At 61.1% G+C, this 13,159-nt stretch overlaps 1 protein-coding gene across 3 annotated transcripts in view; it reads right to left on the minus strand.

Annotated features, from left to right (window-relative positions):
* Positions 1-458: 458 nt before the first annotated feature.
* SEPTIN9 (septin 9) overlaps positions 459-13,159 on the minus strand; it is a 158,269-nt gene continuing 145,568 nt past the window's right edge. For all 3 annotated transcript variants that reach the window (XM_033847338.2, XM_033847339.2, XM_033847340.2), the window contains 8 exons: positions 11,442-11,570; positions 10,969-11,050; positions 10,563-10,700; positions 8,615-8,732; positions 7,518-7,613; positions 7,124-7,220; positions 3,420-3,471; positions 459-2,329 (listed from right to left, as the gene is read on the minus strand). In XM_033847338.2, coding sequence (XP_033703229.1) covers positions 2,194-2,329; positions 3,420-3,471; positions 7,124-7,220; positions 7,518-7,613; positions 8,615-8,732; positions 10,563-10,700; positions 10,969-11,050; positions 11,442-11,570 — 848 coding nt within the window. In that variant the 3' untranslated portion in view covers positions 459-2,193. The remainder of the gene's footprint in view (positions 2,330-3,419; positions 3,472-7,123; positions 7,221-7,517; positions 7,614-8,614; positions 8,733-10,562; positions 10,701-10,968; positions 11,051-11,441; positions 11,571-13,159) is intronic.

A 13,159-nucleotide genomic window follows, 5' to 3' on the forward strand; every position in this document is an offset into this window, starting at 1 on the left:
CCTGGACCCCCAGCCTCGCTCCCCGGCTCTCGGGATGCAGAGAAAACCTCGCATGGTAGCCTCTTACAGTCTAGTCTTTTGGGGGCCAAGTTCTCTTGGAATAAATTGGTATGAAATTATTGTCAAATATCGACCCGCTCATAGAGCTCACTGCAATAGATTTCAATTTTAACAAGAAAAACATTTCCAGGGATACAGTGATAGAAACAGCTCACAGCACTGCCCTGTGGAAACCCTGCAAAGCTCCTTGTAATGAATAAATTAAGATTCTCTGTTCTCTTTTCAATCATCCCCTTAAATCAGTGCTTCTAAGTCCCTGAAACCTTTCTTCCCCCCCGCCCCCCGCCCCGGGAAAGGAGATGAAACAGTTCCCCAGCGATCACTTTCACGGTATGTTCACGCTCATCTGCACTTCCGGGGTCAGAAAAGAGAAAAAAAATCCCCACTCCAGAGCCTCCTGGGTTTGCATTTGGAACATTTATTTCAGGAAATACATTTTCAACACTTTGTTATTTATACAAAAAGAGACGAATTTCTCAAGAGGCACATAGCGAAAGGCCACTGTGGAACAGATCCCAGGGAAACTAACAATGTTTCAAAATCTGGCTACAGACAAGGAAAGCGAAGGCATCCCGGGACAGAGGCTGCGATCCCGACGCTGGAGACAGACACGTCCTTCAACATCTTGGTTTTGGCAAAAATGGCAAGTCGGCAAGTAAACTGTTTCGCTAAGGGGTCCTTCCTCTCTTGGGTGAGGAGGGAGCAAACACGCAAAGCGATGACACTCGCACGCACGCGGACGTGTGCACACACACGCACGCGCGCACATGCCAGGTCAGTCTGCACCCACCCCTCCCACCACATTTCTCACCAAGCCAGGGGTCTGCAGATGGCCGTGCATCTCCCCGTGTCTAAGCTCACAGGCCTGAGCCGTGCAGACGTGAAGCCCGCTCTGCAGCCCAGCAGTGGGCCATGCACACCCGACCCCTGGCCAATCCCTCCTTGGGGTCATTACGATGGGCTCCGGGGTGCGGGGGGGAGGTGAACAGAGGCCCAGGCAAACTTAGGGCAACACAAAGTCAGGCTTCCCTGGCCTCCCACCTCCCTGGCGGCGGCATCAGCACAGCCTGGGCGGGAGGGCTGAGTGTGCATCTGGGGTGCCCAACTGGGCATTCACTTAACCAGAGCTTCTTGGGCCCAATGGATGTCTAAACAGACAGACGGACACAGGCTTCCCCAGTCACACGGGGTGGGGCAGGGCAGCCACCAAGGCCACAAGGGCCACTCTGAGCGTCCCCAGCCATGGTCCCCGTGGCCCACTTCCTTTGGGCACCTGCCAGTACCTCCTCCCTTAGCTTCTGCTCCAGATTCTCTCACTCGGACCTTCCCCAAAACTCAGGCGGGTGGGGTGCACCTTTCCTCTTCCTTTGAATCCTCAATCAAATCCCAGTGGGGGGGGGGTGGGACATGAGGGGAGATGAAGACACACCTCCCTCTCTCCAACTTGTCCCAATTTCTCGTCCAAGGGGACAGCGGGGGAGAGCTGCTGGCTCGCGAGGACGGCTGAGATAAAGGCACTTCCTGCTCCAGGACAGGGGCGCAGGCAGGTGGGCGGGCAGCAGCCAATGGCCTCGCTGCATCTAAAGCAATTGGCAACTTGGGTCTCGTGGAATGAACTGCTCTCCCCTAGGGGCGGGGTGGGGTGCTCTGAGTTGCGGCCAGGGCCATGTGGGGCGGGGTGGGGTGCTCTGAGTTGCGGCCAGGGCCATGTGGGGAGGCAGGGGCAGGCAGGGGCTCCAGGTCCACGAGAATGGCTCCATCCTCCCACGGGCACCACCCTGCCACGCCGCAGAGGCTGTGTCCGAGGGGCACCAAGAGCTGGAGGCCACTCCTCCGGCCCCGGGGCAGGGTCAGGACTGAGTCAGTGGTCCTCCCGCCCCTCCTGGACCTCAGGGACGGCCAGAGAGCCGGCCTCCACTCCGAGGACCCCCCCCAGCCCGGGTCCCCATAGTCAGCGGGCTAATGACAAACATACTCAGAGGGCACTCGTCATCTTGTTACTTGGCAGGTGTAAAGGGGCGGAGATGGAGGACACATGGAGAAAATTATATAAAATAAAACGGGGCAGGTGGGTGGGGGGAGGGTGGGGGGAGACGGAAAAGACTCGGGGCGGGGTCCCGGGACAGGCGGTGTCTACATCCCCTGGGCTTCTGGAGCCTTCTCCTCGACACCATTGGCCACAGCGCTGCTGCCCTCGTGCAGACGCTTCACGCGATAGGCTTCGAAGTGGATGGTGCTGGTGATGTCCTTGATGTTCTGCATGTGTGTCCTGGGAGGGGCCGGGGGGTGGGTCTCAAGGAGGGTCACGGGCGAGGGCAGGAGGCTGGCCCTGCTCACTCGGCCTGCCCTCCCCACCCCCAATCCCCACTGCTTGGCTCCCCGGGGGTCCCCCAGTGATAGACCAAGACAGACCAAGCCTGGGCAGGGATGTGTGGCGGGGGGGGGGGGGGTGGTCTCCAGGGCAACCCCAGCTGCTCTCGGGACCATGTGTTCTAACATGTCCCCCTTTCTCTGTGTCAACCCAGTGGCCAGTCCAGGGACAGGGGCTGAGTGCAGAGGCCCCCGGGCAGTGCGCAGGGCTGGAGCGTCCTTGCTCCCGTTTAGAAGAGCCAGGCCGGCAGCCAGGTGTGCTGGCAGGTAAGGGACAGCGGCTTGCAGCAGGCGGCCGGGGTTGGGGACGCTGGCACCCCGCTAGTCCTGTGTTCAACCTTCCCTCCTCTGCAGCTCAGCAGGAGAGATTTGGAAAGGGCGCGTCAAAAGGGCCCAAGGTGGGCGTCCTTCCTCAGCCAGGCTTTCCAGCATGGCAGGGCTGCTCCTGGAAGCCAGAGCCCCCCAATCTGGAGGCCGCGAGACGGTCCCATCCCTCCTATTGACGTTGTCCCTAGCATCCATCCTGCTGGCTGAGAAGCTGGGAGCTCCTGGTACCCTGGTGGGAGCCCCTACCTTCTCTGTTCACCTGCCCAGGCCCAGACCCACCCACCTGGCACCCTCGCGAATGGGCGGAGGACGGGCTACTCCTTGCCTGGGCTCAAGGAAACTGAACAGGGGCCTCCACCAGGTCAGAGGACGCGGGGATGGGAGCTGGGAACCCCCCAACACATGCCCGGCGTACGAGACCTCCGGGGGCCCTGAATCTAATGGGCTCAGGCTGCGGCGATGCAGACTCGACCCTTTCCAAGTAGAAGTAGAAAAGAATTTCACTTCTTGCTTCATTTCCAAGAAGGTGTTTTAGGAAATAGGCCTCCGAGGTCCCTCCCGGGAAGGCAGGCAGACGCGGGCGGCCATGCCGGCTGCTGCTCAAGACCTCCGCCCGGTCCCACCCCTCCCTCGGCCCCGATGGAGGCCCCTCCGGCGCTCACCTGATGAGGAGGTCCCGCAGGTAAGCAAACTCACAGTGCGTGGTGTTCTCGACTGCGGAGAGACAGAAGGGGCTTTAACGTCAGGCAAAGCCCCGTTCCCCCAGTGCTGGGCAGGCAAGCGGAGGAGGGGTCCACCGCGCACAGGGGAGCCGTGGGCACCTTGGCTTCTGCCCTCCGGAGGGTTCTGCTCTAGCAGGGAGATGGCACAGTAACCCGGCCAAGACGGCCGCGCGGGGGAGCGCTAGGCTAAGCAGGCGGTGGCGGTGGGGCGGCTGCTATGCCGGGGGGATGGGGGGGGATGTCCCAGGGGAGACCTGAAGACGAGAGGGGGGCTGGGAACGGAATGAGGCAGGAATCAGGGCTGGGACTTCTCCCCCACGTGCTCAGGACGCACACAAGGACAGCCGTGTACAGACCAGGCACCGGGGGTGACTGTTTACACTGAGCTCAAGAACCAGCAGAACTGAGCCGTACGCTGCCTGGGGAAGGTGCGCACGAGGACACACGAGAGCCTCCCAGACCGACAAGCTGCAGAGCAGCGGATAGCTCTGGGGACGCGGGAAGAGGGCAGGGAGGGTCCCCAGGCCCCCACGGGTACCCTGGAGCGTGCAGGTAGTGCCTTGGGGCTGAAGCTCGCGGCAGTTACTGCCACAGTCCAGAACCACGTGCGAACACTCCGGCGCTAGCACGCCTCTTAAAGGGTGGTGAGTGGCATCACTTGGACTGAGGGAGGTGGGCAGAGAAGGCAGAAGGAGAGGCTATTCTCTGCTATTCTGTGGAGGCGTCCAGCCTGGTGGACTTAATCCGACCTTCACACACCCTACGGGATAGCGACTAAGGTTCCTCTTCTGTGCTTGTAGGGAGATGCGGCTCAGAGAGCAAAAGAGATCTGCCCGGGTTCCACAGCCCGTGAGGCCTGGCTCCCTGGTCCAGGCTTCCCCATCCCAGAGCAGCAGGGTCTTTCTGAAGCTTAAAGGGTTGGTGAGCCGGCAGGCAGGGCCTCCACTGCTCCTATTGGATTTCACTTGCCTCTTGCCTGGGCTCTGCCCTCCACACCCCTGCCCTCCTTTCTCCCCCACCCCTGCAGGGCTGCGCCCACACTAGAATCTTCTGCCAGCTGACTCTCATTTTTTTTTTTTTTTTTTTTTTTTGCGGTACGCGGGCCTCTCACTGTCGTGGCCCCTCCCACTGCGGAGCACAGGCTCCGGACGCGCAGGCTCAGCGGCCATGGCTCACGGGCCCAGCCGCTCCGTGGCATGTGGGATCTTCCCGGACTGGGGCACGGACTCGTGTCCCCCGTATCGGCAGGCAGACTCTCAACCACTGGGCCACCAGGGAAGGCTCTGACGCAGCCTTTTAATCTAACTTGGAGAAGCAGTGAGAGCTGGTGGGAAGAACAGAGCTCTGAACCTGGAGTGAGTGTGTTTCTGCCGCTTCCTGGCTTAGGTAAGTTATTCTGGCTTCTCTGACCCTCAGTTTCCTCATCTGTAAAATGGGGATAATAATGCCACCCACCTCTCAGGGACACGAGAGGATTAAATGAGTTAACTGTGTGCTTTATGACACCTGCCTACCTCTTAAAACATTTCAGGAGGCTTCCAAGGATGAGCAAAGTACCTCAGGACGCTGCTGTACACCAAGTCAGAGGAAGAACAAAGAACTAGGACTGGTGGGGTGGGGATGAGGAGAAGCACTTAAGAACTCTGGCTGAGGGCCAGCACAGAGTGGCCAGCTCTCTGGCCAGCTCCCAATTCACAAGGTCCCAGAGATCAAAAAAAAAAAAAAAAAAAAAAAAGTCCACCAGGCCCTGGGGAAGTTCAACTATTCTAAGATAGGGCAGAAATTCCCTCCAGGGCCTCATGAAGGCTGCTGGGATGTGAGAACCACCACCCCACCACTGTCTTTACAGGTTCCACGGGGCTGTTTCTCATCACCACCCTCAACGTGAGCTGGTGGCACCACGACAACGCACAGGTCATTCAATGCGTGGTATCCCGGCCAGAGCAGGAGAGGGGGACACAGATAACCAGCCTCGCTCATTTCCTGACAATTTCCTTTACCGCCTGCCTGCAGGGCCCTAGCTGGCCGCCAGGGGGCAGCAGAGGCCTGTCAGCTGCCGGGCTGCCCTTCCCTGCCCCTCCCAGGTCCCCATTGGCCCTTTCTTTTTTTTTATTTTTTTGGGGGCTGCCTGCCGGATCTTGGTTCCCCGACCAGGGATCGAACCCGAGCACTCTGCAGTGGAAGCGCAGAGAACTCCTGGGCCACCAGGGAAGTCCCCCCCGCCCCCATTGGCCCTTTCTTATCCCGAACTTCTCCACCCTCCAAAACATACCTTCACAAAAAGGTTCCTAAACAGCAAGATTTCAGGAAGACAGGAAACGGAAGAGGTGGGGCCAAGGCGGGATGAGCCCAGGGTGAAGCCTCATTGAGACGGCCCAGGTGGGTCAGGGAGGTAAACGAACTTAACAATTAACCCAGGTAAAATGAGCCAGGCTGGGAGCGCTCCATTGTATCATTTTCCTTATATTAGTTACTTAAAAGTATCTGCTGCCCCAAAGCTCCAATGGTCCCTGAGACATTCTCTCATTTTATTAAACTCTTGGCACATGGTACCCACTTTATGGAGGGTGAAAACAGGGGCCCTGGGGGATGAAGGGACATGCCCAAGGTCGTGAGCTGGGCATGGGTTGGGGTGGCAGCAGCTGGAGCTGAAAGCAACTGCTGGATTTTCTGCTTCCTTCTCTACGCTGGGCCTTTCAGCCAAGTGAACAAGGAGCAAAGTGGCCTATTTTACTCTGTTCTAAAGAGGGAGAACGGAACGGGGCGGGGGGTGGGGGGTAAAGAAATGCCCAGGTCCACCCCACCCAGGGTCATGGCCACCGTAGTGGGTTGGATTGTGTCCCCCAAACAACGTCCAACTCCCAGCCCTGGGCACTTGTGAATGGGACCCTATTTGGAAAAAGTCTTTGAAGGTATAATTAAAGTAAGGATCTCAAGAGGGGGTCATCCTGGATTTAGGGTGGGCCCTAAGGCCAGTGACAAGTGTTCTTATAAGAAGAGGGAAAGAAAGACACAGGCACACAGAGGAAGGCTGTGTGAAGACACAGCAGAGATTGCAGTGATGTGTCTACAAGCCAAGGGATGCCAAGGACAGCGGGCAGCCACCAGGAGGGCGGCAAGGAACAGATTCTCCCTCAGGGCCTCCAAAACTCTGAGGATAAACTTGTTTTAAGCCACCCAGACTGTGCTGGTTTGTCAGAGCAGCCCCAGAACACCAAGACGGGGGTCCCAGGAACTCCTGGGGGTGGGAAGTGGGGAGGGCATCTGGCTCTCAGCTGGACAGAGCTATAGCCCAGCCCTTTCCTAAGCCCAGAGAGGCGGGGTGATTTGTCCAGGGTCACACAGCACGCCTGTGAAACCCCAGCACCAGGACCTAGAACTTGACAGTGCCCGTCATACCTCCTTCCTCCCTGGATATTTCCCCACCCATGGGAGATGGGAGTGGTGGTGCAGCTCCGTCAGCTAACGGCTGTGGGCCCCAGACGAGCCACCTGCCCCCTCATTTCCCCCCAGCCGAGCGGTAACCATGGGACCCGTCGCCATGGCTAGGTGGGCAATGCAATAGATGAACGCAGCTCCCAGTCAGCAGAAGCAGCTTTTATTCTGACCTGTCTGGAGGCCCCGGACATCAGCTCAGCGATTACCTTCAATGGTGCCCCATTTGGTTTTCCTTCCAAGGATCCTCTTCCCGTTCACTTGGTACTCATGGTCACTGCCCACCACGGCAAACGGGATCATTTCCTGGGGGAAGGGCAGGCAGCATGGGTCACGCGAGCGTGCAAAGGCCAGTCCACTCCCTGGGCCCCTGGGTGGAGCTGCCTGGAGTCCAGGCCCCCAGCACTAAGACCCTTGGCCTGAGAAGGTTGCATGTGAACACTGGCACCGACTCCTCCTAGCCCAGAAAATAACGTTCTCATGGCTCAAGGCCTTACCACCTTTTTCCCAGCACACCCTGGATGGGGTGGGAAGACCCCCACCCATGTCCTCTAGCAGGAAGTGAGAGGCCTCTGGGAACAGCATCCTGGTCGGTCCACTCACTCGGAATTTCTCGTTCACCAGCCGGTCCTCTGAGTCCTCGTCAAACTCCTTCTGGGGGTACACGTCGATGCCGTTGGACAGCAGGTCTGCGGTGATCTGGGGGTCCAGAGGGGAGAGATGCGGCCACCGTCCACGCAGCAAGCTGGACAAACCCAGCTTTGGGGGATCTGCTCATGCCACAACCTCCACGAAGTGAGTGGCCCCAGGCTCGGGATCAGGGGTGGGCTCTGGGGGGCTGGTGACACTGCTGCTCTCCGGTTCTTGTGCCTCCCGAGTGGAGGAGGGGCAGCTGCAGACCTGCCTGCCAGGAGAGAACGCAGCCGCCCAAGGGACCCGGGTCTCTGTCCCGGGTATCTCCCTGTCCTTGTCCCCCAGCTCATCACACCCCGAAGAAAATCACTCAGGCTTGCCGAATCCTCCCCTCCCTGAGCTCTACCTGGAAAGCCTCCCACTGCAGCTCACCAGCCTGCACAGGTGCACCTGCTTGTGTTAAACCGTCACCACCCTTTGCAGCGACAGCTACCCACATGGATGACGTTCAGTGATAACATCCCAGTGAACAACTGTCACTTCTGCCCTGAGCGCAAATGGCTGTGCGCAGCCTTGGGAGCTCTCTCGTTCCTTTTTCCTCCAGACACACCCATTACCAGGACACCGTCCTCCCCTGAGCATGCTGGGAAAATCCCTGGCACCTGGGCTGTGAGCGGAGGCCCGCGGGGCGGTTTGGGGGGGGGGGGGGCGGGTGAGGAGGGCGGAGCTTTGGGGATTAGACTGAGGGGCCTCCTTGCTCACGCCCACTGAGGCGGAGGCTCTGCGGGGGCCCAGGCACCTGGGTTTTTCAAGTTCCCCAGGTGGTTCTGACGTGCGGCCCTGTTAGGAAGAAGCGGCCCAGGGCTCACCCTCCTGCTCGGACAGCGGCCCAGAGCGGGACGGTGGCAGAGAAGAAAGCGGCCAGCTGTCCCCCGGCGGAGCCCGTCCCTTCCGGACCATCTCTTCCATCTAATAAAAACCTGGCCTGTTCTGTCTGACTGGCCCTCACCGCCTCGCTCCCACAGAGGGGCAGGGGGCCAGGGAGCTGGGCAGAGACGGAGCCCTACCCGCTGTTTGAAGTAGACCCTCTCCTCCAGGGTCAGCGTGTCGGCCTTGGCGATGACCGGGACGATGTTGACCACTTTGCTCAGGCGCTTCATGAACTCGATGTCCAGGGGCCTGAGGCTGGAGCAGAGAGACATGGCTGAGGGTGTGGCTGGAGGGACGTGGGAAGTGGGGGGCAGGAACGAGCGACAGAAAAAGGAAAAGGGCTCCTGGGACACACTGAGTCCGGGCAGCAGGGGGCGGAGGGGCAGCCCTGCTCCGAGCACCCTCGTGCACGAGCTCCCAAAGCCCCCAGTGGGTCCACTCGGAGAAGTGCTGCCCCTGCCACCGGCTCGGGTGGCCATCGAGCCGTGGGTCCTCGATACGGGGGAGAGGAAGGAGGGATGGGAGCTCACTCGGCCCCAACTCCCGGGACGGGCTGGGAGGCTGCTCTCTGGGGCGGTCCCAGCCCCCCGCCCACAGGCTCCAGTGCGCCTGAGATCTGACGTGGAGAGAGGCTTACCCTCCAGCCCCTCCCTGCCCCCCACCGACGCGAAACCTCTTCTCAGCAGGTGTGTGGGCAGGGCCACAGGACCCCCGAATGGCGGGCAGCACGTCCCCACCATGAGCAGAGCTGCGTCTGCTCTCCTCCCCCCGTCAAGGGTCAGTCAGTCGCAGACATGGGGTGGGGCTGAGGCAGGTTCCGGGAGGAGGTCCGAACGAGGAGGGCGAGGGGCCACCCCAGCCCCACGGACCCGGGACCCGAGGGAGGGGACGGCGCAGCGCCCAGCTGGGTCCCTGCGGAAGCAGCAGTGCCCACCCTCAGCTCGCCGGCCGGCTCTGCTTCCCAGCGTCGGCCTCAGTGGAGCAAAGCCTGGACCAGCTGGACCAGCTGCCGTAGGGCCCGCGGCTGAGCCTGCTGTCCCCCAGAGGGAGAGGCTCGGCCACGGTCCCTACTCTGGTGCCGGGCCTGCTCACCCCTGAGCTGACCCTCGCTGCGGGCAGCTCGGGGACTCGGCCTGCCTTCCCACAAAGGCCCCGGCCGAGGCCGGCCGCCTCCTGCCGGCCTCCTTCCTGGACGTGCCTGTGGGGCTGAGGCCCCCAACCCCTGGGCTCCCTGCTCCGAGTAGAACCGAGGGTAGAACAGCCAGAAAGAGCCAGAGCCTCAGGCCGTGGCGACCAGCAGGACGCCGGGCCCCAGCTCTCCCTCTCCGTCCACCCACGCTGCCACCCCACCCCACTGCACCTGCTGCCCGCTGGGTGCTGGGTCCACCTCCTCCCCATGTCCTGACTCAGGACAAGCCCGAGGGTGTCCACCAGCGGGCAGAAAGGCACCAAGGTATCCGGTGCAGACAGAGCCGCAGGGAACCAAGGACAAAGGGTCTATGAGGCCATCAGGAGCCCAGCTGCCCTACAGGGGAGACCACCCTGCTCACAGGAGGCAAGGAGACCCCCCCACCCCGGCTCCGGGGCACCCAGCGCAGGCCAGCCTCGCTGACCCGTGCGTGCACCTCTAGCTGCAGACAGAACCCGCAGGAGAAAACAGCTCTCACCAAGGTGGCCTCGACCGACAGCCCTCGTCCAGCCCTGCCGGGGGCCAAGCCCATTCTCTGTGCTTTAAACCCTCCTGGTGGTCCCCGCCGGGGACTGTTATCACACCATCATCACCCCCCTTAGGGACCGGCAGCCACCCTGGAAGAGCGGGTAAGTGCTAAGGACACACAGCCGGAGTCTCAACCCGCCTGCCAGGCCTACCCGAATGGCCGGCCTGAGAAGGCAGGTCCCAGGCCCCGAACCATCCTGGGCCCGCCTGGTCCTCCACCCTCCCAGGCAAGCTGGATGGTGGACAAGTGGGTGGGACGTGATACGGGGGCAGAGGGAGACTGGGGCACACAGGCTGCTGACCACGGCCCACCCAGCCCTTCTGCACGCAGGGCAGCCCAGCCCCGGGCCTCGGCTGTGTGCACCTACGAGTGGCCGGTGGCGGGGATGAAGTACAGGCAGCAGTGGACGCGCGTGTCTGGGATGCGCTTCTTCCGGTTGATGTTGACCTCCTCCTGCAGGTACTTCTCGTACTGGTCATTGATGAACTTCATGATGGGCTGCCAGCTGCATGGAGAGGCCCCAGTCAGCCTGCACGCGGGACCCCCACCACCCAAGCTGGGGGGCAGGCCCCCGTCCCCACCCGCAGGTCCGTAATTCCCCAAGTCCCAGCCCAACGCCCGTACACGTGTGGAGGTGTCTGACATTCTGAGCAGAGACCCACACTAGCCTCCCATGCTGACCTTTGACCGCATGGGTCGGGGGGAGGGGCAAGATTCCCAGCAGCCCCGTTAGGGCTCTTCCACCCGGGGAAGCGGCCCCCGGAGCCCCTCACCAGTTCTCATTGTTGATGTGATCCCCGAACCCCGGCGTGTCGATGACCGTCAGCTTCATGCGGACGCCCTTCTCCTCGATATCTGCACAGAATCCCAGCCCCACCGAGCTCAGGGGGAGACCCAGGACCCGTACAGACACCCCAGCCAGGCTCCCTGACCACCCTGCCCCAAAAAAGCCCACTTGGGGCGCCCGCAGGGTGATGCCAGGGAGATGACAGCCTGCAGCAGTAAAGTCCAGCAGAGCTGATGACACTTATCCTGGGCACCCCCTGCCCATGATTTTTGGTGGAAAACTCAGCTATCTCCAGGGGGCTCTGACCAGGGCCTGCAGGGGTCCCGGAGAGCAGCCCCGACCCCTCACCCTTCACCCTGAGTCTCAACATGCCCAGAGGTGTTGCCGAGAGTCACCAGCTCAGGGGACCTGAGGTACCCGACTTGGCATCCCTCCGCCCAGCCCCCGCCCGGCACTCACCGTGTGTGATGGACTTGATCTCAATGGTCTTAGGGATGCGTTCCTCCGAGGTGGGCTGCACTGACTTCCGGCTGATTTTGGATTTGAAGAGGGTGTTGATCAAGGTGGACTTTCCCAAGCCACTCTGCCCTGGGGAGAGAACGGGGCTGTTTGGCGTGGCGCTCCAGAGAGGGCAGGTCACAGGCCTGCGATGCAGTGATGCCTGGGCATCGCCCCCCAGCACACCTTGGTTGGGGGTGGGTCAGGGGGAGGTCAGGAGGCAGGAGGGTGCCTGGGTGCTGGCCGAGCTCTCACAGTGCGTTGTGGCAGAGCAGGACACGGACCCCTCGCCTTCTGACCACAGGGATGGTCAAACTGCCCCATGCGAGGTCCTGGGGTGCCCGGGAGGAGCTGAGATGCAGAACGGTGTCGGGGAGGCAAAGTGGGGGGCTGGCCCCTCCAGTGCAGATCCACTCTTAGCTGTTGGGCATACTGGGATCGACATGGGGTTTGAAGGAAAAGCCCTACAGAGCCCCCCACCCTGGGACCTCAGGATGGAGGGTCTGCATCCCCCAGGGCCGGGCTGCCCACACTGTGCGGCTCCAGTCCAAAGCCCTGGGGGCTGGGCTCCCCGCCTCCCAGGATCATCTCGGTTGAAGAGTTGGCACACTCAGGACACACAGCCTGCAGCCACGTGACCGCCAGGCTCCGTAAAAGGCCACTGCTGCAGTTCTTCCTGGCACAGGAGGCCTGACCGGGCCCCTGGACGCTGCGCAGCTCTGCCTCACTGCCAAGGGCAGGGACAGCGCTAACCAGTGCCCACATCAGCAGACCTGGCAGCTGAGGGGCCGAGGGGCCAGTGAGCCCCGGGGGCATCAGCCGCCCCCCGGTGTGGCCCCAGCAGCGATTCTGGCCTGGCTGTGAGCCCAAACCTCACGTCACCCACAGTCCCCTCCTACAGCAAGAAGAACGAGGGCAGAGGGCACAACAGGGAGGGGACCTGGACTCAGTCGTGACTGGAAGGCCCCCCCTCCTGCTCTAAATCACCCTGAACCTAGGGTCTGCCTCGCTGCTGCTGCCCCACGTCTCGCCCACGCAGCCCTCGCTGTGCGCCAGGCACTGTCCTAAGAGCGGCAGTTTAACCCTCACAAGCAGGTGCTGTCATTAGCCCATCAGACAGATGAGGAAAACTGAGGCCAAGTCCAGACTGAGGATTAGAAGCAGCAGTCCAGCTCCACGGCCCCGGCCAGGACCTTCCACATCGGGGGTTAATAGCGGCAATAGCCACTGACGCTTATAAGATGCCTACTACGCACCGGGCACACCCCAGCACCATGCACACGTGCACACACATGCACGTACCCGCATGCACACACCCGCATGCGCACAGGCTCACACACTCCAGACTGGCAGCCCCATCACTTTGCCTCTGCGCTGAGCTGGCCTTAGGCCATGGTAACCAAAGTTATTTTTAAAAATTAAATCACACTGATTTTCCAACTTTGATAACCTTTCAAGGAAAAGTGTGAATCCCCCAGAGGGTGGCGTCGGGAATCCCTGGCCTGAGCTGTTTACCAGCCTGAGGACTGGCCCTCCTCCTCCACCATCTCCCCTTCTGCCCGATGGTTTTGTGTCCCCACCAAGCTCAGGCCAGGGGCTACATCCAATATTCCAGCCATGGCCCCTGACACCTGGGAGATGCCAACCAGGATATTATAAAGTTTATCCTGTAATTATTA

Source organism: Tursiops truncatus, chromosome 20 (assembly GCF_011762595.2).
Source record: "Tursiops truncatus isolate mTurTru1 chromosome 20, mTurTru1.mat.Y, whole genome shotgun sequence".
NCBI classification, from domain to species: domain Eukaryota; kingdom Metazoa; phylum Chordata; class Mammalia; order Artiodactyla; family Delphinidae; genus Tursiops; species Tursiops truncatus.